This window comes from Clytia hemisphaerica, unplaced genomic scaffold (genome assembly GCF_902728285.1).
Source record: "Clytia hemisphaerica strain Z4C2 unplaced genomic scaffold, Clytia hemisphaerica genome assembly, whole genome shotgun sequence".
Lineage (NCBI taxonomy): Eukaryota > Metazoa > Cnidaria > Hydrozoa > Leptothecata > Clytiidae > Clytia > Clytia hemisphaerica.
The window spans coordinates 148460-170951 of record NW_027104321.1 but is presented as its reverse complement, the minus strand read 5'-3'; the positions used below and the strand labels follow the sequence as shown (position 1 = coordinate 170951).

Sequence of the window (22492 nt, the reverse complement as noted above, 5' to 3'; positions counted from 1 at the left end):
TGTTGACGTAACCAGAGAACTTGTTAACGCAACCATAGAACTCGTTGACGTAACTGGAGGTGGATTTGTTGACGCAACCGGAGGAGGTTTCGTTGACGTAACCAGAGGAGGATTCATTGGCGTAACCGGAGGAGGATTCGTTGACGTAACCAGTGGACTCGTTGATGTAACCGGAGGAGGATTTGTTGACGCAACCGGAGGAGGATTTGTTGACGCAACCGGAGGAGGATTTGTTGACGCAACCGGAGGTTGTGTTGATGTTGCAGCTTCAGAAGCATCTGAAGTTGGTGGACTTTTCTTCTAGCAAGCTTTTGACCCGACAGCTACTTCTTTGTCTGGCTTAGGTGAGTTTTTCTTCAGATTAACTTCCTCCAATAAAAAGGAATTCACCAATTTCATTTTTGCACCATTTACAACATTTCGTTCAGGCTGTAGAAATAGATGATTCTGTTTAAAATTGGTACCTGCTAAGTGAGTGGGTAACATAGACAAGATGGTGCAAGCATTGTTCAGTAGGAAAACTAAGATTCTGACAAAAAAATGTAAATTTTCTCATTCAAAGAAGCACAGACTTAAAAAGCCCAAATGGCTAGATGTCGTGCTTAAAGCTCTTCCAAGCAAAACAAGTGATACTTTTATGGACCTACCTGGTTAATCTATACAGAACATTGGACATTGAACACAAAATTTAACTCGTTAAAAGCAGAAAAACCTAAAATCTTGAGTCACTATCTGTGACAAATGTGACACTCATTAAGTTGTAAAAGCACTAAATATATTTAATGATAGATTCATTTTTGATCCAAAAGGAAAATTTCAAGACTAATCTACTTCAGCCATCATTTACCTGTAATATGATGCTATCTTATTTTTATGGAAGAAATTAATCATACAATTTCTCAGACCATGTTTTTGGTTGAAATTAGCCACAAAAATATTTTCCGAAAATCGGGCTCGGTTTCATTCGAGGGCATATAGAAATAACGAAGGCAGCTTAAACATTTTCTCTTTTATTAAAAAAAACATGTTAACATAAATCTATCATCGAAAAGTCAATCGTATGAAAATCAAGTTCCTTATTAAATGCAAAACAATAAGAATTTACAAGGTAATGTATGATAAACGGTAGCAAAGGAGTAGCACGTAAATCGTTTCTTAGTCTTTTAATTATTTATAAATATCAAAACATATCATCCAAAAGTCAATCGTATGAAAATCAAGTTCCCTATTAAATGCAAAACAATAAGAATTTACAAGGTAATGTATGATAAACGGTAGCAAATGAGCTGCACCACGTAAAACGTTTCCCAGTCTTAGTCTTAATTATTTATAAATATCAAAACATATCATCAAAAAGTCAATTTTCTGAAAAGTTAATTATCTGAAAATCAAGTAAAATCATCACACAAATCACACACAAAAATGATAATGTCAAATGTCACAAAAATCAATTAAATGCAAAACAATAAGAATTTACAAGAAGAAGGTAGCATGTGAAAGTTATTCAATTCAGTCATTGTTATTTTCATCTGATGGTGAATGTTGAACCAATTCCATTTTTTCGGACATGAGACATGGTTCAGCGCTTTTCTGGTTAAGTTTAGTAATTTCGGTCAATTCCAATTCTTTGGAATTGTACTTAATCCTGATATTTTCAAGCACTAAAATTTCCTCTTCCAAACTCTCTGGATTATCGGTGTAAACATCTTTAAAAAAAGATTTAAGTACTTCACTGTCACAAAATAAAGATGTTTGGTTCTCGTTTATTGAAAATTCAATTGTTCCTTGTATTACTGTTTTCAACCGCTTCACCTGTTGGAGACGTTGGCATGTTGGGTTAATGCATCGAACAAATTTGCTGCTAAAATCTTCAACTGCAATTTAATAGTCGCAGTTGGCTTGATTACATAGATGCACTTTTCGAAGATTAACAGAATCGATGTCCGGATAATCATAACTTTTCACATTACTTGGAACTGTAGTTGAATGGACAGTCATATCTGGGACTGGGAAATCTATGTTGACATCAGAAGACTGGACTGCGGAATGGTATGTCGCTTTAAACCATAAAACATCTTCTTTGTTAGATCTGTGAAAACATAATTTGTTTTCTCTGTTATAGTGGAAATAAAGTTTTGGCGCCAAACTGAAAACCTGATTTGTCCAGTCTCATCTACAAGCACCCCATGTCGTACGGTCTTGCCGAATTGCGATTTCGATTCTTTTTCGTTCCAATAAAGTGCAGCCACAACATTGACATTATTGGATTCAATTGTAATGCCTGAAATTTTGGTCGTTGTAAACTTTTTAAATCGAAAGTCCGGGTCGTGTTTTTCAACTGAAATTTTACTTCCCGTTTTAAAATTGAAAAAAAAAGGTTTCGTTACCAGTGCTTGCATTCGAATCGACTTTAATGTTTTTCAATTTAACGGTTTTACCATAGTTGTCTCTAAAAATTGTTTGACATGGTAGACCAAGGAGCATCACTCGTACCGTTTGGTACTGGTCGTTCATTGTTTGAATCTTAACGTCGATATACCGGTTTCCGGATTCAGAGGCGGTGATAATTTCTCCAACGTGGGCAACATAACCTGTCATATCAACGGATGATCGTATTGGACTATGAAATTGTAAAGCCAAATTTCTCTTTGGTGGTGTTTTGCCTGCACTAGGACTTTGTTCTGCCTTTCGTTTTGAATACATTATTTATTTCTATTAACCTAAAATATGATGGATAGCTTAATAGTCATCGATAGTCGAATTTAATAAGTTTAAATAATTTACTAAGAACAACCAACAACAATACAAAAAGATTTAGAAAACCATATTTTTCCAAAATTTGAACTACGTCCATCTACTCCAGGTTCTTCCACCCTTCTGAAAAGTTTTTTAATAACTGAAAGAAAAAAGAGTCACTCACAATCGATATCATTATCTATTCATAAAAATAGCGTGGTTCTTTTATTAAAGTTAATTTATGCAATGATTCCTTTTGTTATTGCAAAGAGAACATACAAATTAAATAAATTATTTTTCGACAAGAAAGAGCCCAATCACCTTTTATATTGAAAAGAAGACGCATGTGTTTTCTCACTTGAGGGCTAGATGTTGCATGACTTTGAAAAAAAATAAACAAGTACAACAAAATAATAGACATTGGTCCACCTGTTCTATATTGCATACGAGGCCCGGTAACTCTGGCAACAGTAGTTTTCGTTTAATGTTGGGGTCATCCTCGTCCTGTAAAAATGGATACGACAGATAATAGAATAGTATATATCATCAAGGCATTTTATGAACGTATACGCAAAAAGGTCAAAGCACTCATTCACCATCCTATCGGAAACATCCTATTCGGAGAGCATGAGCAAACAGGTATGATCAGAGAAGAATTAATGTAAATATTTTCCATACACTGTTTTCGTTTGTATATTGTTCTTTCCCTATGCATAATTTCGATAAAAATGTTTTGTGACGGAATTGAAAATATACTTACATGGATCAGTTGAACGATAGATTTCTTCTTTTTCTTCCCATCAAATAGAACATCGATGACGGAAAGGATAGATACCAGCTTGGTCCCTAGAAATAATCGAAATAAATTCATTAACAAAAAGCAAGGAGGCAGAACTAATTTTCGAATAAGACCCTTAAGTTTTCAGAAATACCCTTTAAAACCCAGTTCACGGTGACAAAGCAACAAAGTCAGAAATACTTACATGAAATATTGAAGTTTGGATTATGCAATGTTTCGATTAGCGATTTGTTGGTGTTGAACTTCGTATATACGTAGGGGAGGAGCGAATCGGTTAGTACTGAGAGCCTTTTGATGACCTCTTGTGTAAACATTTTTGTTTCTTGATGAAAAATGCGCCCCACCTCTATGATTAACTAAAAATAAAATGGATGACATTGGATTGAATATTATGTGGTAAATTATGGAAAGTCCTTGTTTTATATCTTTGTGAATTTCAGACTCACTCATTTCTTGGAAAGGAACCGTCTCTAGTTGACTCCTGAAAGCATACCTGCTGTATGTGTATGATAGGAAGAATAGTCCAGGAATAATTTACAAATTTTCAAAAATCGTTTCATGCTAAATCGTATAAAGTAAAACTTTAATTCTTGAATTGTGAGTAATTATTAAATCTATTAGGAAACCCTACCTGCATCGGTTGCTGCACTAAAACTTTATGGTTTGATTTTATCAGCGACATCCATCGCTCATAATTTACTCCCAAGATCGTTTCTCTGCGGGACTCAAACAGTAAATCACAATAACGGGTCAGTGTTTCGTCATCCGGTTTTGAGCTTTCCAATTCTCGATCCAAGTACACAGAATATCTATCTAATGCATCTGAGTCGGTCTGGGTGATCTGGACAATATTTTGTACATGTTGAAAGAGTTCTTCGTCATTATCTTCAAAATTGAGTGACTTTTGTGCAGGTACTTGTGTTCGTAAATTTGTGGTTTTGTGGTTTTGTTGCTGCTGTTGATGTTGCTGATTTTTTCGTTCGTCTATTTTGTCCGAGTCAAGTTGACCATTCTCTTTCTTGTAGAGCTTGGAGCGTTGAGGAATTTTGCCTTGTGGATTTTTGACCAGTTTGACGTTTCTCAATCGTTTCTGAAGCTTTGCCAAAAATACACCCTCAATGTGAGTAGAAAGTAGTAAGGCGTACTAAGCTCACTAAAGCCATGAGCGCATTTCAATGAAGGATCTGTATTCTTTCAGGTTCTTTTAAGACGGAAATTTTTTTTGTGGAAAATTCCTTTTATTTTTATGTACCAGCCTGTTTTTCTAGATTTTTCCATCCACGACATTTTGTTGCAGCCCCATTATGTACTCAAGAGTAAACTAGAAAAGATTTCACTTATCCTAAGGTTTGACTTAAGACTTGAGATGAGAGTGGTACGTTATGATAAAAGAAAAATGGATACCTTCGTTGGTTTGCCATTAGGTTTTATTCGTTCCAAACAGGGATATATATCAGTTAAGTGTTTGGCGACAGCTATGATTTCATGAGAATGTGGGTAATCCCTTCCAGGTACACCTTGGCACCCGGTAACCATATTAGAAATAGTTCCTCTCACTAAAGTGGAAACAACCGATTCGGGAATTGTTACTTCCTTGCTCTTCTTCTCTGTGTATTGCTGCAGGATTGGATCCTTGTACATGACAAAGGTTGGAGAAGGTGGAGAAGGAACCTTGGTAGGGAAAGAATTGATTTTGTTTACTTTGGTGTTTTATCAAGATCAGGCGTGTTGTTCAACTCGTGGGGTGACGGTACAGAAAAAATATGTGATACTGGTAGTGATGAGGGTGTTGAGAAACTTTCGGTTGACAGCGCTGATGAGGGCGTCGATCTCTCACTTCTTCGGTCCTGGTAATCAAATTGAAAAAGAAAAAACTGTAAAAACTAACCATTTACACATTTGCTAAGGGCTCAGGCCTCAAAATTTCTTAAAAATAAGCAACTTGCTTAGTAACCATGAGGCCTCAAAAAAGGCCTCAAGAAAGTCGCAACTTTATTCCTCAGTGATAGAAAATAGCTTTACCAGCTTTAAAAGAAAGCATTGCAAATCTTCAAAAAGGTGCCTCTACTGTTTTGTTTGTTCATTTTAAAGATAAAAAAATTCGTTGAAAAATAAAAAAAATGTGCTTTTCACCCATTTTAAGCTTGACAATTTTAACCCTACAAGCAACTTTGGGCCTTGATTGCGAAAAATCCTTAACAACTCCAGGTCTGACCCCAAAAATGGAGTTGCTTATAAAATAATATATATGTATAGCTTTTCCCCAATTTCCCCAATAATTTGACCCTCTCCCAATCAGTAGCCAAAGAGTAATGAAATATTCTGGTGACACATGGCAAAATTTGTCCAATCATATCTTATTATGATCCGATTGAGGTAAAGTTGACTTACGTCTGAATTTTTGAATCCAGATATGATGCTGAGGATCCTTTTCCTAATAAGGAAGTTTTCATTTCCAGGTAGCAGCTCGTTTAAATCAGCTTGGTCCAATTTCAAAACAGAGTCTTCATCCATCCCCAGATCTAGAAATTTACGATCCATAGAGTCAATGAACATTATTTCTGCCCCTTTAAAATAAGGGGGGATTTAAAAATGTCCTTAAAATTAGCAACAGACGTTGATGAAAGTAAACTTCTAATAAACCTTAACATATTCGATCTGAGAGCAACTACTGCAAAAATTATGCAGTACACTTTTAGGTACCAATCAGGGGCTAAATTTTCATTTGAAACATTTTTAAAATCAAAAGAGGTTCTTGCCGAAAAGTGAACACATGCTCAAAAAAGGACTTGCTAATTAATTGCAAATCAAAAATAGCTGGTTATCCCTTTAAGACCCATAAAAAGGAAACTATAATGTATCCTACTTTGATTTTTCAAGAAAAAAGTCCAACTTAAAGACTTAATTTCCTAACCCACCATGCTTTACTACTTTGAGGGTTGACCCGTCAAACTTTAATTAAATCTGCTTAAAATATTTTACCAAAATCTGTATCTAAAAAGAAATTATTTGTTTTTCAGTTTTGAACAATACTACTATACAGCTAAATTATGCATTCAAATTTAAACACAATGCATATAATCTAAAATATGTGTACTTCTCCTAAAGAAGATCGTTCATCGGGTTCATTAACTTTAAGCAATTTCCATGCAGTAGAGACACTCTCATTATTAAAATTGACTGCAATCTCCTGTAATATTCTACCAACCGAATAAGCATCAGTTTTAAAAGATTGCGTAAAACCATCTAAATTTCTCAGCTCATAAGCTAAGTGGCGATGTTTCTCATTATATATCTTTTTCTGTTTATCAGTCAAGTTATAAACCAATGGCCTGTTAGTGTGCGTTGCTTTCCCAAAATCACAAATTTTGGGAACAAAGTTCTCATCGATCAAGACTTTATCAGGTTTTAAGTCGTTATGGAGAATGTTCTGGCCATGCATTTCAAGAACACCTGTTACTATTCCAGAAGAAATGCTGAGCCAGTTGACATTTGGTATAGCAGTAGACAAAAAAAGTTCAAGAGTACTGCTGAAATTTTTCTGCTCAGATTTTATGAATATTTGGATCAACTCAATTTTGAACAAATCTCCTGACAGTCAGTTGCCTGAGCAATTTCTTGTTTTCTTCCTTTAGTACATCATCCTCAGCCTTCACCTCAAATTATGCAGCAGCTGCCCTTTCTAAATACTCAATCCTTGCAGTTTTGGCTTCCTCATCCTCTGCTTTTCGGATAGCCTTTCGAATCTTTCTCTTTTTCCTTTCCTCTCTGTTCTTGTGAGATCTACAAAACATAATTTAAGAAACAAAAAATAAGCAACTTGCTTAGCAACCCTGAGGCCTCAAATCCAAGTTAGCAACTCTTTATTCAACTTTGACATAACTACAAGAAAACCTTGTAAATCCTCAAAAGATGCCTACACTGTCCATGTAAAATTTAAAAAACTATTGAAAAATGCTATAATGTGTTTTTGCTCATTTTAAGCTTGAAAAATATTAAGCCACCTTAAACAACTTTGGGCCTTGATTTAGAAAAATGCTTAGCAACTCCAGACCTGCCCTGAAAATTGGAGTTGTTAATAAAAAAAGTGTACTCAATTAAAATGCCCATGTGACTAGTCCATGTGCATTCACAATACAGAGGACTAAATGACTTTGGTCTGAAAAATATTCACATCCATACCTTAACCCATTCCTATGTTAACCTAACTCTTGACTAGAAAACAAACAGTTTTATAATCAAATGAGGGTATTCTGAAAACATGTAAAGTCTATTCAAAACTTGAGATTGGAAGCAGCAATGAGTGCATGGCAGCTAACAAAATGCACATAGCATATAGATGGATTTGACAATCGAACTAAAACAAACAAAAGCTCCCAACACTACTAGTCTAACAATAACAAATCAGAAAACTGAACCTTCTGTGAAACAACCAATAGATTGACGTGCCGCTCCATAATGGTAGCACGGCAGCTGACGCAATGATCTTAGCATCTAGCTGCATTTCACAATTGAATATAAAAAAGAAAAGAAAAACAGCTTCCAACACAAACAATCGCCAAAACAGAAAACTGAACCTCCTGTGAAACAACCAATAGATTGACAGGCCGCTCCATAATAGTAGCACGGCAGCTGACGCAATGATCTTAGCATCTAGCTGCATTTCACAATTGAACATAAAAAACAAACAACAGATTTCAACACAAACAACCGCCAAAACTGAACCTCCTGTGAAACAACCAATAGATTGACGTGCCGCTCCATAATGGTAGCACGGCAGCTGACGCAATGATCTTAGCATCTAGCTGCATTTCACAATTGAACATAAAAAACAAACAACAGCTTCCAACACTTCAAAACACTGACTCGCGAAATTAAATCCAGAAAATTTTGCAATTTTTTTGCTTACAAAATTTAATCCAATCAAAGTAACATGTAACAAGTCTGATTATTTCATTGTTTTTTATAGAAATCTCATCACTTAGCATGAATTTGGCTTCAAATATTTAAACTAAAAGCTCATAAAGCTGAAAAATATTTTATCTGAAGCTTGGAACTGCAACACAATTTACATTTGAATAACCCTTTTTTCCTGGAAACAATTTTTGGAAAGTGTCGAGGGTTGAAAGTCCTGGGGGCTACCAAAAAATTCATGAAAATTGAAAACTCAGGGGGGGGGCCAAACCCAGGCTGACACTATTGCTGGATAAATTCAAGTGAAATCTTTTAGAAAAAAGATTTTTTTTTTTGAATGAGTTAACTCAATCCAGTAAAATGAGTATTTTGGCCAGTATACAAGACAGAAAAAAGGTGCCTAGAAAAATCATCTGTCCAGCTAAAAAATTTTCCTGAGAGCCGAGCCTTTATAAATTATCCCCTCTTATCCCCCCTAAAAAGATAGGATGAAACAAAAATAAACGTATCTAAACTTACCCTTAATTGTCTTACTAAGGTCCTTTGAGACATTTTCGATACACCCAAAGACGTTGTTAGAAGCCATGATAAAAGATAACCCTGAGGAAGGAAATGGATAAGTGTTACAAACTTTCAGATACCATCAGATACCTTATATTATAGGAACTCTTTTGGCTTATGGGATCTTGTTTAGAGGAATCTCAAAGACAAAACATGAGTATTTTTGGGTGTCTTGCGTGTGAAAAATCTATCTTTCTTTGAAAAATCCCTTGTCGTTGAAGTGTGCAAACGCAAATAATTCATGATATTCTCCAGGCTTCCACCGCGTAAAAATTAAAAAATTACAATAAAAAAACCTGAAAAATTCATATTTTGATTTTGAGACCGAAAATCCAAAATGGCATCACTTTTCAAGAAAAAACTGTCTTGATTTGATGGTAAAATGCTTGATGATGGTACATTAGTATAAGAAAAAACTCACCAATTTGACACTGACAGTTAAAAAGTTGAATGATATGAATATGTGTAGAGACGTGTAGAGTTTTGTCAACAAAATTATCAAAATATCTCAAATATCTAGTTGAAGTTAAGTTGTACTTAAAATCTTATGTTGAAAAATGAAATGGAAAAGGAAATGTGGTTGCTACAAGCAGGTTTTATAGCATTTTTACCGCCATTTTCATGAAATAAATTAGGTAAAAATAAAGTTTTGGCTGTCTTGAACCACTGCTGACCACTTTTATAAGAAATGGATAAAACTTAGATAGAGGTTTTCTAGGTCAGAAAATTACAGAAAATGATACAGAATCGATGATCAAAGAGTAAAAAAGAAATTAAACTTTGAAGAACACAAATGATTATCATTCAAGGAAATCCACCAAACTTCAGTGATCATATTACATTTTCTCCTCTTTTTTCTTCGCCATCTTGGTTTGAACGCCAAACCGCTGAGTCTCTTGATCTTTATTTCATTCAAAACCGCTGAAATCGCTCTCCTTCGTTCTTTCGACTTCACATGGTTTAGATATTTGCGGAAAATACGAAAATCCTCTAGGAAGGAGACTATTCGATCATAATGGCAGCCGGAGCTTTGATTCAAACAGGGCAGCGTTTTTGGACTGTAAAATCTGGCCAGCAGACAGGCAGAACGAATACTTATGCCGCTGTGCTGTCATAAATTATTATGTTATTGTTCCAATCGATGTTGGTGTCACTGTATTGGTACGAGGTGTAAGTATCGAGATTTTTAACTCCAGTTATAATTTCCAGAGACTTGTATATTATGTGAATGAAAAAATGTTTGCAATTCTTCAATTCAGAGCAGGTTTTATTTTACATCATCAAGATGTGGCAATGTGAACTATGCAAGCAAGGGTCTTTTAAGTCATTTAAATCTTATTCATGGAATAGATAAAAACTTTACTTGCTTGTGTCCTGTTGAAGATTGTTTTCGTAAATTCATTAAATATGATACATTGTACCGCCATGTCCGCAAAGATCATAAAGCCATTCTTGGCTTGCTAAAGAGGGCAACAGTAGATGAGAGAGAGACAGGTCCAAATGATGCTAATAACACAGAACATGAAGACAATAATAATAATAGTACAGCAAGTGACGACGATGACGATGAAGAAGAGTTCCAAGAAGAGGTATAGCGCTTAATTCTCTTTTATTGTTGCAGACATTTCAGGAAAATCGCGAAATTTTCTTACATTTAAAGTATTTTTTGAAGACTACTGTACATTATTATTTTCTTTTGTCCTTCTCAAAGACATTTATTTAGAAGGAAGATTTATGTCTTTTATTGTCCTTTCCAAGGCAAAATGAGTCTGTATTTTGAAAGAAGATTATTTCTTCTGTCCTTTCGCGACCCTGCTGCATACCTGGGGTTAGTTTACAGTGCAAAATTGTGCAGGCGCTCATTATTTTGACCATTCCATTCAGGTTCATTATCATATTTTAAAGGCTTCTTTTCAAGTTTCCATATAATTCACAGTAAAACCATTCATTACCTTATAGAAAGAGTCAAATTTTCATCAATTGTTAGAGCTGCAAACAAGAAAACTGATACTCCTACTCAAAAGCCACAAAATTCCACAGGTAAGACACATTCATTTTTCTTACATATTTTGATTCTTGATATATAATTCATCTAAAACATTATCCACTATGATAGAGCTCTCTCTCTCTCTACAGTTTTCGACTGAACCAAATTTTAAAAATTTATACAATGTATGTCATCTTTCCTTTACCTTTCCTCTTTACAATGAAAAAAACAATTAGTAAAAATTCACATTATTTTGGACACAGTAAGCCATCAAACCCTTATATTTTTTTCTAGGTCACCCAGTATTATGAATACTATTTAATATATGACCATATTGTGGAACCGTTGTAAATTTTTCTTCCTTATTGATAGACAATTTGTCAAAGAGGCCACCTTGTTGAAAAATTAAGTAGTCCAGCAGAAAAATAATGATATAGCCATGTATAATTATTGTATTATGCATATTGTAATAATTATACCATGGCTATATCATTGTTTTTCTGCTGGACTACTTAAAATTATTCAACAGGGTGGACTCTATGACAAATGGTCTATTATGTTATAGCATATCATTGACTGCACCGTCTCAACCACGTCAGCACTGTTTGATACAACAGTTAATCTTTGTATGGACATAGTGAAAAAACAAAGTCTTGACGGACAAGAAGATACATATCAAGCAATTTGTGAAGAAAGTAATGAAATCATCAACCCTTTCACTGGCCTCAATACCAAGTATCTCCAAGACAAATTCCTTGATGAAATCATTCACCTCAAACCAGTCGAAATGTCCCTGGGGAAGTCTTTCAGATACAAGAGGAAGCGAAATGGTGAGAAGGTTCTACAAGAGTGTGATGACACGTTTGCTTTCATTTCCGTACTTGACACCCTAGCTGAAATGCTCTCTGATGACAATCTTGCCAAAGAGCTTCTGAAACCAGTTAAAAAAAAAGACAGCTGAAGGTAGTTATTGTATTGTTTGTATGTCGAAATCTCTCTTTCAAAGTTTTAGCATATGGCGTGTTTTTTTATGTTTGGTATTTGTAACTGCTTACATTCCAATGAATTAAACTAAACTGCTTTTCTTTCGTCAATCTTTTGGTTTGCAGTTGGTATAACTTATTCTCTGATGATCTACCTGCGTCAAAGAGGCCCCCAGCAGTTTGCGCGATGGTGTGATTGGGACTTTTTTCTTGGTTGCTTATAAAAAATGTGTATTAGAAATTTCCAAACCTTTTTTCAAACGTTTTTTTCAGGAGTTTATTATGATATCCCAGACGGAGATTTCCTTGCTGACAGAGAAGTTGACCGAGATAATCCATACTTTTATATTTTGGTTTTTCAAGATGGCTTGGAAATGTGCAACCCATTGGGAAATCGTAAAGGAAAACACAACCTTGTCAAGTTTTACTGGACACTAGTCAAGTTTTACTGGACACTATTAAATCTTTCTCCAAGACTTCGCTCAAAGTTATCAACCATACGCCTTTTTGCCTCGATTAAGAAGACTCTCCTTTCTGAATATGGTTTTGACTCTGTTTTAAAACCCTTTTTAGAAGAAATGAACAGTCTTTATTTATAATGGGGTGAATTTTATGATCAAGGGAGAACCTGTTAAACGTTTTGGGAGAGTGATTTTATGCCTTGGTGACACAGAAGGCCAACAAAAAACCAGTGGGTTTAAAATTGGTGTTGGGTTTTCACTGAGAAAATGCAGATTTTGTTTTGCCACTCAAGGAGAGTCAGGAACAATTTTGACCGAGATTCTTTTCAGGAGAGAGATCTTACGTCTCATCTTGAGTATTGAAATGATATCGAAAATGCTACAACTCGAAAAGCTCGTGACACCTTAAGCACAGAGCACGGGATAAATTGTTTGTCCAGTTTGCATGTTCTACCAGATTTCGATGTAACGAAGCAATTCCATCACGACATCATGCATGTAATGCTAGAGGTCGTAGTACCATACGAATGTCAATGAGCTCTAAGTGCCTTGATGGATCAGGGGCTGTTTACAATTGGCGAATTTAATGCTCAATTGGATAAATTCAATTTTACAGCAACTGATCTTCGCAGCAAACCAGAGGGTTTGAAACCGTCAGTTTTCGTCACTGGCGAGAGTAATCTTAAGTATAGTGCTGAAAACTCTCGCATATTCATCAAAGTACTTCCTTTTATTTTGGAGCAATTCGTTCACGAAGAAGAGTCAGCACTGTATACTCTCCAGTTATGAATGACGGCGCCATTATTCTATTGGAGCAATTAACCTCAGAACACTACAAACAGTTCAACCAGCTTTTCCCAGATAGCCACCTTATTCCCAAGCATCATTATCTTTTGGAAATTCCAAGATACATTTTCCAATTTGGTACTCCTGTACGGTATTGCTGCATGCGGTTTGAGGCACTCCACAAAAGATTCAAATCTTTTACTCCTGTTGCGAGCTTTAAGAACTTGCCAATGTCGTTGGCAAACAGATACGTACGATACGAGTACATGCTGCAAGATGGACCAGAACATTCTATTCTATCTTCTTCTCGAATCGATGGTCCGGGAAGCTCGACAAAAAGGACGTTAATTTCTTTCGCCGTTCGTTTCCAGATTTACCGCGGTGTAAGTCAATATATTCCCTAAAGTGGTTGACCTTTTATGGTAATAATTTCGTGATAGACAAAAGCATCGTGGCTGTTGGGGCAGTTAGGGAATCGCTTTTGCCCATATTTGGAAAATTAAATAGAATCCCTTTATGCGGGAGAAAGATAATATTTTTGGTTGATCAACTGGAAACATTATATTTTGATAAACAGTTCAACGGATACTCTGTCTCAGAAACGAAAGACCAATCGATCTGGCAAATAAATCGGTTACTTGATTTCAACATATATCAAGTTGTCAAAACTATTCGTGAGAAAAAACTAATCGTCCCTCTTAAATACGATTTATCTACAATCATTGAAGAACACCTAAAAGGAAGAAATCCCATGCACGAATAAATCGTTCAATGACATGATTTTTATAAGAAACCATACCTTTTCTTTTTATTCTTTTCGTATGTAGAAATATTTGCAAATTTGAAGAGAATATGCTGATTTTGATTTTACACTTCTCTGTTTTCATGTCTTTAGTTAGAAGACTGTAGATTTCTTTCACGGTTCGAGAAACATTAATTAAACTGAAAGCTTAACCTCTACCGGCTCAAATATTTTATGTCACTTTTTGGTATTTTTGGTAGTTGCAATTTCAAAAAACATAACTTTCCATACACTTTATGATATCCTAACTATTTTGATGCGAAGTTCACCTAATGTGTAATGATTCATGAAAAAAGTGTTAAGTTTTTATAAAACGAACTTAGTCTTTTTAGAACAAATTTTGTCTTGTTTTAAGATATAACGAGAAAATTTATCTAGATGTATAAAGTTTTCTTTACATCAAGATTCTTTTTCTAAACTTCTCTAGATATTATAGATAAAATCTAAATTTGAGATGAATGTTCTTAAATCAAGAAAAATATCTACCTTAAGAAAATTATTTTTTACAGTGTCATGTAACTGTATGAAATTGCAAATAAAAAAAAGAAGTGACACTGGCCCAGCTGCTTTATGTTGCACACTTTTTAAAAAAGAGCAAAGGTCAAAATGCGGAAGAAGAGACACGTGTGTTATAGCGAAAATTATTGGATAATTGAAAGATAAATTGCGTAAAAACAAAACTGTTATGTTACGTAAATCGAAGATCTTTCTGTTACGTCTAGTTACGTCCCAAAACGAACGGACTACACGTTTTTTTTTATTAGAACCCAGTTTATAAGAACAATTGAGGCTGAAATTTGTCGAAAAATTAAGAGCATCCTAAGAACATGCCCAGCCTCAGTTTGGAAAAAAAAATGACAAGAAACTGCAATTTTTTCCTCTTTTCAAGCAGTTTTAACCCAACTACTGTATCAACAACTGTATTTTCTAAAATCGAGAGTCAAATATTATCCAAATTGTACCAATTTTAAGTGTTCTTTATTTTTCATGATATTGTCGATTTAGAGTAGTCTGAAAAACTAAGAACGCATTTAAGAACATTTTAGGCTGAAAATTGCTAAAAAAATAAGCACATCAAGGCTCAGCCAAATTTTAGGTGTTCTAGTAAAAAAAAACGTATACAGTATTTCGAAATGCTTGATCGATGTAAATTTTTATATTTAAGTAAATGATTGATGTAAAGATTTTTCTAACTGATTAAAAAATCCAAGGTCAAAATTCAAGACTCGTGTCTTCAATTTAAAGATCATTCATAGAACCAATTTTTGTCATTAGCCTAACAGAAAAATGGGCACGCTTTCAAGTTTTTTTTTATGTTATTGAGCAGTAAAATCAATATCGTGAATTTAAATAGTTCAAAAGTTAAATATAGTGCTAATTATATATAATAATGCAATACTGTAATTGGGGTAAGATATAATCAAACATTTGTAGCTCCACAAATAAGATTAAAATATTAAACAAATCAAACCAAATGATCCGAAACGAAAAACTGTTTTTTACTAAAGTTTCTATAAAAAAAAATCAGTTTCAAATGCACAGGAAAGATATTTAAAGAAAACCTACTTTAACTTTCTTTTGTGTATGATGCTAATTTACAAAAAATATTGAAAAGTTCAATAATTCAATCACAAGGAATTCTCAGAAGATCTCGGCCAGCTAATTTGAAGGAGACTTTAAATTAGACATTTAAAATCTATTGTTCTCAGCTCACATATTCAATTTTGTGGGAATTTTTCGGGCCACATTATATTGACACATTAATCAATCATTCAGAAATAAAACTGAAGTAAAAATAACGTTGTAGCTTTCAGTTTTCCTTTTCATCATAGATCGGGGAGAGTGTCGGGATAGAGGATAGGGAAGGGGATAGGCAGAAACAAGCTATTCACAACTCAATATACAGTATACTATTAACAGACTTCATATATACATTTTTTAATTTAACAAATAACAAAAATAAAAATACACTCCTATTTCAATTAATACAGTATCTATATACTATAATTAAAATCACAATTATAAAAAAATATATAAGATTTTGGAATGACATCAACAAAAATAGAAAAGTGATCGCTGTTAGGTGATGGCATCCACTTAGCAGGGTTGTTGCAATGGTCATCAAAAACGAGATCTAAGATATTTCCGTCGATGTGGGTCGGGTATTGACAGCGTTGATGAAAAATGTTTGGTGGCAAGACTTGATTCAGGCAATCTCTGTTATCAGGCAAATTGAAATCACCAAGAATGAGAGTTGAGTACTCTGCTGCATCGAATTGTTCTCGAAGTTGATCAAGTTCAATCTGAAGCAATTGTATGAATAAACGAATAGAGCTAGTTGGAGGTCTGTAAAACAATACGATGAAAAATAGTGAGTTGCTTAAACTGACCAAAACTGGAAGCATTTCAATATCACTTACAGTGTCCAACCTCTTCATGATTTTCACTTGTGTCGTATCATAACTGATAGCCAAACCATGTTCAGTTTTTTCATGGATGATTGTCCAAGTTTGAAGTTCTGGATTGTCATCTAATCTCTTTCTAATGTTAGTGCCATTCTCTGTAAAACATAATAAGCAACATCTTGATGTGTGAATACTATCTGATAGAAAATGTTCAATATGTAAGTTCCATGATCTTATGTTGAATAAACATAAAGTCGCGCCCTTCATTTCTTCCAATGGATGTAATATTGATAGGACCTTATTTGTTCTCATTTCTTGCATAGCTACTTTGGCCTTTTTATTGACAACAACATGTTTCTCAGGATTGAAATTCAATGAGCGAATCCTTTCACTCGAAGTTGCACGTGAAAGACAAGTGCAAAGTAATCCTGGTCCCACTGATACTAATCCTTTACCACTTCTTGTTGATCGATCTAGATCTCCACTGGCGTATTCCAATGTACTTCCTTGCGCTTTATGAATGGTAGTTGCAAATGCAACAATTAATGGAAATCGCTTGCGTGTTACTGAAATATTATCTTTTATCCTAAATGTCAAAGTTTCTGGCAAAATTGGAACACACGTTTTTAACTCACCCCGATATCTTGAGCCTTTTAATTTGTTACCTGCGGAAGGGTTGTCAAATTGAACCAGTATCAATCCTGATGGTTTGTTATCTCTAATGCCTTGACTATATTTTACAATCCCTGTTGATCCATTTACCAATTTGTCCTCTATATCTTTGTTAATGGTTAGCATGACTCTGGCTCCAACACAAAATGTCACTTCTTTTGGTAGTCCTGCAGTTTCATTGATCGGGACATTTTTGTTCAAGGTTACTTTTGATCTTGATTCATCTTTTGCAATTGAGGTATGTTTATTGCGATAATCATCACACCTTCTCAAGGACATGTCATTCTGTTGGTCTTTCAAATGATTTGTTAGATACATTTTCATAAAATTCTCAGGCCATTTAGTCGTGTCAGTATGTTCAAATGAGTTGATTTTTTCAACATCAACAGTGGTGTGATTATTTATTTATTTAGTAGAGCTGCAAATTCTGAATCCCCACTCTGTCTAACGATCTCATCCAATTCATAAGGTGAAAACTCTTCTCACACGTAATTGAAAGGTTTAGGCTCGTAAATAGAATCTTGACCAACAGGGACTAGTTGAAAGAAATCTCCAATTAATGATATTGATACACCACCAAAAGATTCTACATCGTTTTCTTTGACTTCTTGCAGCCTTAGATTTAAATCATTAAAACTTTTATCTCCTATCATCGAAATTTCATCGACAAATAACACTTTTAAATACTTTTTTCTCAAAATGTTCATTTCATCCCCATTTAATTTCTTCTTAACGAAAAAAGCTCCCTCTCCATATATGGGTAATTTAAAAGCAGAATGAAGAGTAGTTCCATCAATATTTGCTGCAGCTTTTCCAGTGGATGCAGTAACAAGAACAGAAGGCTCTTTGTCGTAGTTTTGTCCTGGTTCTTTCAAAATCTTTTTCAGTTGTTCAGTTAATATTTTGACCAAAAAGCTTTTTCCTACACCTGCCCCACCACTTAATAAAAGTCTAAATGCATTCGGTTTCTCTAGAAGTGGATTTGTCTCAGCTAGTTTAAGAGCGATGACATACTTGAAGAGGTAGTTGAAAAAGTTTCGTTGCTTTTCATTGAAGTTAGAGCACATGTTGTAAAATAGGTCAAGTGGCATATCCGGATTCCGTTGAGCTGTTGTAAATGGTACTGAGGAAGGCACGTTTATGTCATCATTGCCGTCATTTTCATTATCCAAATCTATTAAATCAGGATAAATCATACCATAGTCAGTATCATCTTCATCTTCACTGCTATTTTCTGAATCAGAATTATCATAAATAGGCACATCATAATATCAATATCATCTTTTCTGCTGAAGTTAATATCATGTTTTAAAATATTTGGCATTATTTCATCTTTTATCTCAGTAAATTTTTCCTCGCATGTTGCAAAACTTCCTTTAATAACATCTTCGTTTTCCCAGGGCATGTAAAGTTGGAGGAGTACCAAGAAGTATTCTTCTCTATTTTTAAGTTTACTGACTTTATGGTAACGCATCACGCAGGGGCGACTTCTCTTTTTCATTTTTCCTATTCCATTTTTTAATGTGATATTTTTGGGTAATCTGATTGAGTTTTCATGAGTATCTAATTAATCATCTGTTTCATTTTGTTCTTCATCGTCTTCATTTGGTTTTGGATAAGTATATGTGGTTGAAAAATCAGCATAACACATATATTTTAACTTATTTGGACGATTTTGGTACTTGTCAACCATATTCTTCTTGTACACATTTTTTGATTCGGATTCAAGCTTGGCTAGGTCAGAGGGACTTTTCAACATTCTAACACGCTTCTCTTTTGGTCCAGTTGGAATATACACTGTGTCAATATTCGAGGTTCTCATTTTAAGAGAAAGTGTTCTTTTAATAGCTTCGTGACTTGACACTTCACGCTTTGTCAAGAAAACATTGCCTATTGCACGTAGTTTATCCTTAACAGCTTTTCCAGTTGCTTCTTTATGTGCCTTTTTCATAAGTTCGCTCATATTGCGTTCCGGTTTGCAAATATAGGAAGTGATATATGCCAAAACTGCATACATATTTGTGACGTACTGGATATTCATGTTAGACTGTAAAAGGCTAATCATAACAGTATTGTACTGGCCAATATTGGTTTCATTCGGTGCTCTCTTGTAAATCACCGTAAGTTTTTTCTGAACTTTCTTCAAAGCAGAAAAGTATTCACTTCCGGTAAGATCACAAGATAACAATAAATCATCAAGAGTAACATTTTGGAGATCAGCGCTACAGCTATTGATTTGATCAAGAACTTTATCGAGAACTCTTTTGCATTGCTTATACTCATTTTTATCGATCTGTTCACCCCGAATAATTCGACTTTCTTCGCATGGGGGCCAAGTAGCTTTAAATCTACATCGGGAACCCTTTTTCTTTCTACATGTCGTAGTATGGTGATGTTTTTGAACCGTGTTAACTAAATTGTGTAATTTAGGAAATTCTCCCTTATCAGATAGTGAGCAGGTGATGTATTTATCAATGAAATGAACAACTTCCTGATCGTTACTGCTGTCTTTCTCGTTGATTTGAGGAGCAGCTTTAATATGTACTTGTGCATGAACGTGCTCTAGTCCGGTTCGATGTTGAAACTCCCTTCGATTATCATAATTCAAAATCTGTCCGATAGGATGCATTCCGCTCATAAGCATTTTAGGAAACACTTTATTGAAAATATGGTCAATTTGTCTAGCTACTGTAACAGGATTCCTTTTGAAGTATTTAAGTTTTTCACTCCAGTCCATTTTATTTACATCCTCATCAGTTAGATTTTCACCATATTGGGTAGCAACAACTTTTACAATGTTAGTCCATTTAAACAAAGCTGCTGTCCAAGTAACAAAAAAGGTACTAACTCCAAAAACCCTGCATTTGGCTAAAACATCTAACATCATATTATGACACCATTGAGGGGTTCCTCTTATGTTCTTGAAAGAGTTTTGAAAAATTTGGTCATCACTAATCATTTGTTTAATGTTATCAGGATTTCTTAATCTTCCTGCAGTTATATCACCTTGAAAATGTTTTTGTTGTGAAAAGCTAATCGCACTGGCAACGTTCGAACTTTCAGTCCAATGTAATGCATTGAAAATATATTGTGGACCTGAAGCAAATCTATCATCAAGAGACTTCAATCTCGCATGGGCGTATTTTATTGGAGTAATTTTTCTTTCTCTTGGCGAATTGAAATAATTCTTTGCATCGGGGTAATGGCCTGGAAAAGCTAGAGCTTCCCAATCAGGTTCTGAGTAAAAAGAAACAGGAAGTTCATTTTCACAGGGGGCGATATTGACAATTTGATCAGAAGATATTTCAGATGATAGAGACTGCCTGTGAGTAATTTCGACAGCTTCATTTGACGAAATCATTGCCCCATCTATGTTATACAATAAGGTTGGCTGTGAAGAACCTTTATCACTTATTTGTTTTTCAAGATCATTATTATTACCTTCGATGTTATCATCACTATCACTTTCATCATCCTGAGGCTTTGCATTCTTATCTGTCAAAAGTCTCCACAGTTCTGGATCTGATCGTAAACTTTCGTCTTCCCATTTTGAATTTGGTACAACATTTTCATAGAATTTATTTATTTCGAATTTTTCTAATGCATTAGCGACAGAAGCGGGACGAATGTTTTGCTTATTAACGGAATCTGTTAATCGTCTTTTCAAAGCAAGTGATATCAAAAACTCGTCACTGCAAACTCTAGGTAGTATCTTCTGAATTTTGTCTAAATTTGCCGGTACCATGACACATTGTCCTTTCAAACCTTGTTGTCCACCTTTGTGCTTTGGAACTATGAACATAAATGGGATAATTTGTGAAACAAGCATCATTTCTATTGGACAGAAATCTTGTAATTCAGCTATTTGAGCTGACAGCTTGAACAGGTAATATTTCTTTTTTTATTGCTTTATCGCATGAATAGCAAATCCAATAACTTTTTTCCGGGTCACAATCTTTATTTGAAGTATCACATTTATCAAAAATCGCAAATTCTTCATATTCTTTATTGAGAAAGTTCTTACCATTTCCTTTATATTCCCACTTAATGCAAATGTGACACATTATTATTTGTCGGACCTTCTTTTATTGCAGAATCAAAATTTTGTTTCAAAATTTCAAACGCTTTAGTTAAAGTTATTGATGGATCAACCATACTATCATTTTGAACTTTTTCAAACTCCTTTTGTTGTTGCGCTGTATGAAAACTTCGATAATCTTTCATTCTTTCCCCAGGAGATTTTTGATCATTTTCTTTTTCAAATTTGTCTTGGTTAGCCCTTAAATTCTTCTTTCTGGCCTGGTCGGATTTTCGAACCTTTTCTTTTTCAAATTCATCTTGGTTATCCCTTAAATTCTTCATTTAGCATGGGCGGATTTTCGAGCCTTTTCTTTTTCAAATTCGTCGTTATTACATCTTGCTGCTTTCATTCTTTTTTTAGCAGATTCTCTCTCTTGTTTCCTTTTCAAATTCATCTTGGTTATGCCGAAAATATCTCTTTCTACTCTGGTCACTTTTTCTAAACAACCTCTTTTTGACCTCATCCATATTATATCGTACATCTTTCATTGCGTTTTTCTTTGAAGAAGTTGATAATTTTCGCTTTTGCTTAACCGGAATAAAAGGTTTATCGGGAGTGCATCTGGTTTCATGCAAAAATTCTTCAAAGAGTTATAAATCTATAATACTTTGAATCTTGCTCTTGCTGGATTTCAGTACTTTTTAGCCTTAAGCAGGGGGTATATAGTTGTGGTACTAGGCTAGTGCCTAAAATGTGTTTTTAAAACTTTTTGTGGAGTTATTCAAAACCACCTCCCCTTTTTACCCTGTTAAAAATCCCCTTCATTGTACTCCAAACCACCCAATTACCTCAAAGCATAATAGGTATTAATTTGAAATCTTTTTTCTGATAAATGTACAGCTTTGACCACTAAAAATATCAAATTTTTTAGTGTAACTCATCCAAAGCTTTGGAACTCACAACATCATGCTGTATCAGTAGAAAAAAATCCAACCAACGCAAGAATCCGAAGATATTGATAGAGACCAGACTGCTGCAGTAGTGGAAAAATTCCAACCACAACAAGAAATTGAAGATGCTGATAAAGACCGCACTGCAATAGTGGAGGAATTCTAACCGCAACAAGAAACTGAAGATGTTGATAGAGATCACACTCCTGTTGTAGTGGACAAAATCCATCCACAACCAGAATCCAAAGATGTTGATAAAGACCGCACTGTAGACGTGCAGCAATTCCAATGAACACAGCCATCCCAAGAAGAATCCTTAAATGAAGTTGATTTTAATCGTACTGGTGCACTCAAGAACACTCAACAAGTACCACTACCCCAAAATGATGATAGAGATCACACTTTACCAATGGAG

General features: G+C 34.6%; 2 protein-coding genes across 2 annotated transcripts; both read right to left on the bottom strand.

Annotated features, from left to right (window-relative positions):
• Positions 1–1509: 1509 nt before the first annotated feature.
• On the bottom strand, positions 1510–10251 carry LOC136817603 (uncharacterized). Its single transcript, XM_067073930.1, has 10 exons — positions 8969–10251; positions 5927–6057; positions 4940–5382; positions 4167–4649; positions 3720–3891; positions 3497–3582; positions 3184–3240; positions 2540–2685; positions 1908–2089; positions 1510–1706 (listed from the first exon to the last, which is right to left on the bottom strand). Exons 3-10 carry the CDS (start codon positions 5174–5176, stop codon positions 1510–1512), a joined length of 1560 nt encoding a protein of 519 aa, XP_066930031.1. The 5' UTR covers positions 5177–5382; positions 5927–6057; positions 8969–10251.
• Positions 10252–18673: 8422 nt separating this feature from the next.
• Positions 18674–20938, bottom strand: LOC136817602 (uncharacterized). Its single transcript, XM_067073929.1, has one exon. It carries the CDS (start codon positions 20936–20938, stop codon positions 18674–18676), a length of 2265 nt encoding a protein of 754 aa, XP_066930030.1.
• Positions 20939–22492: the final 1554 nt, after the last annotated feature.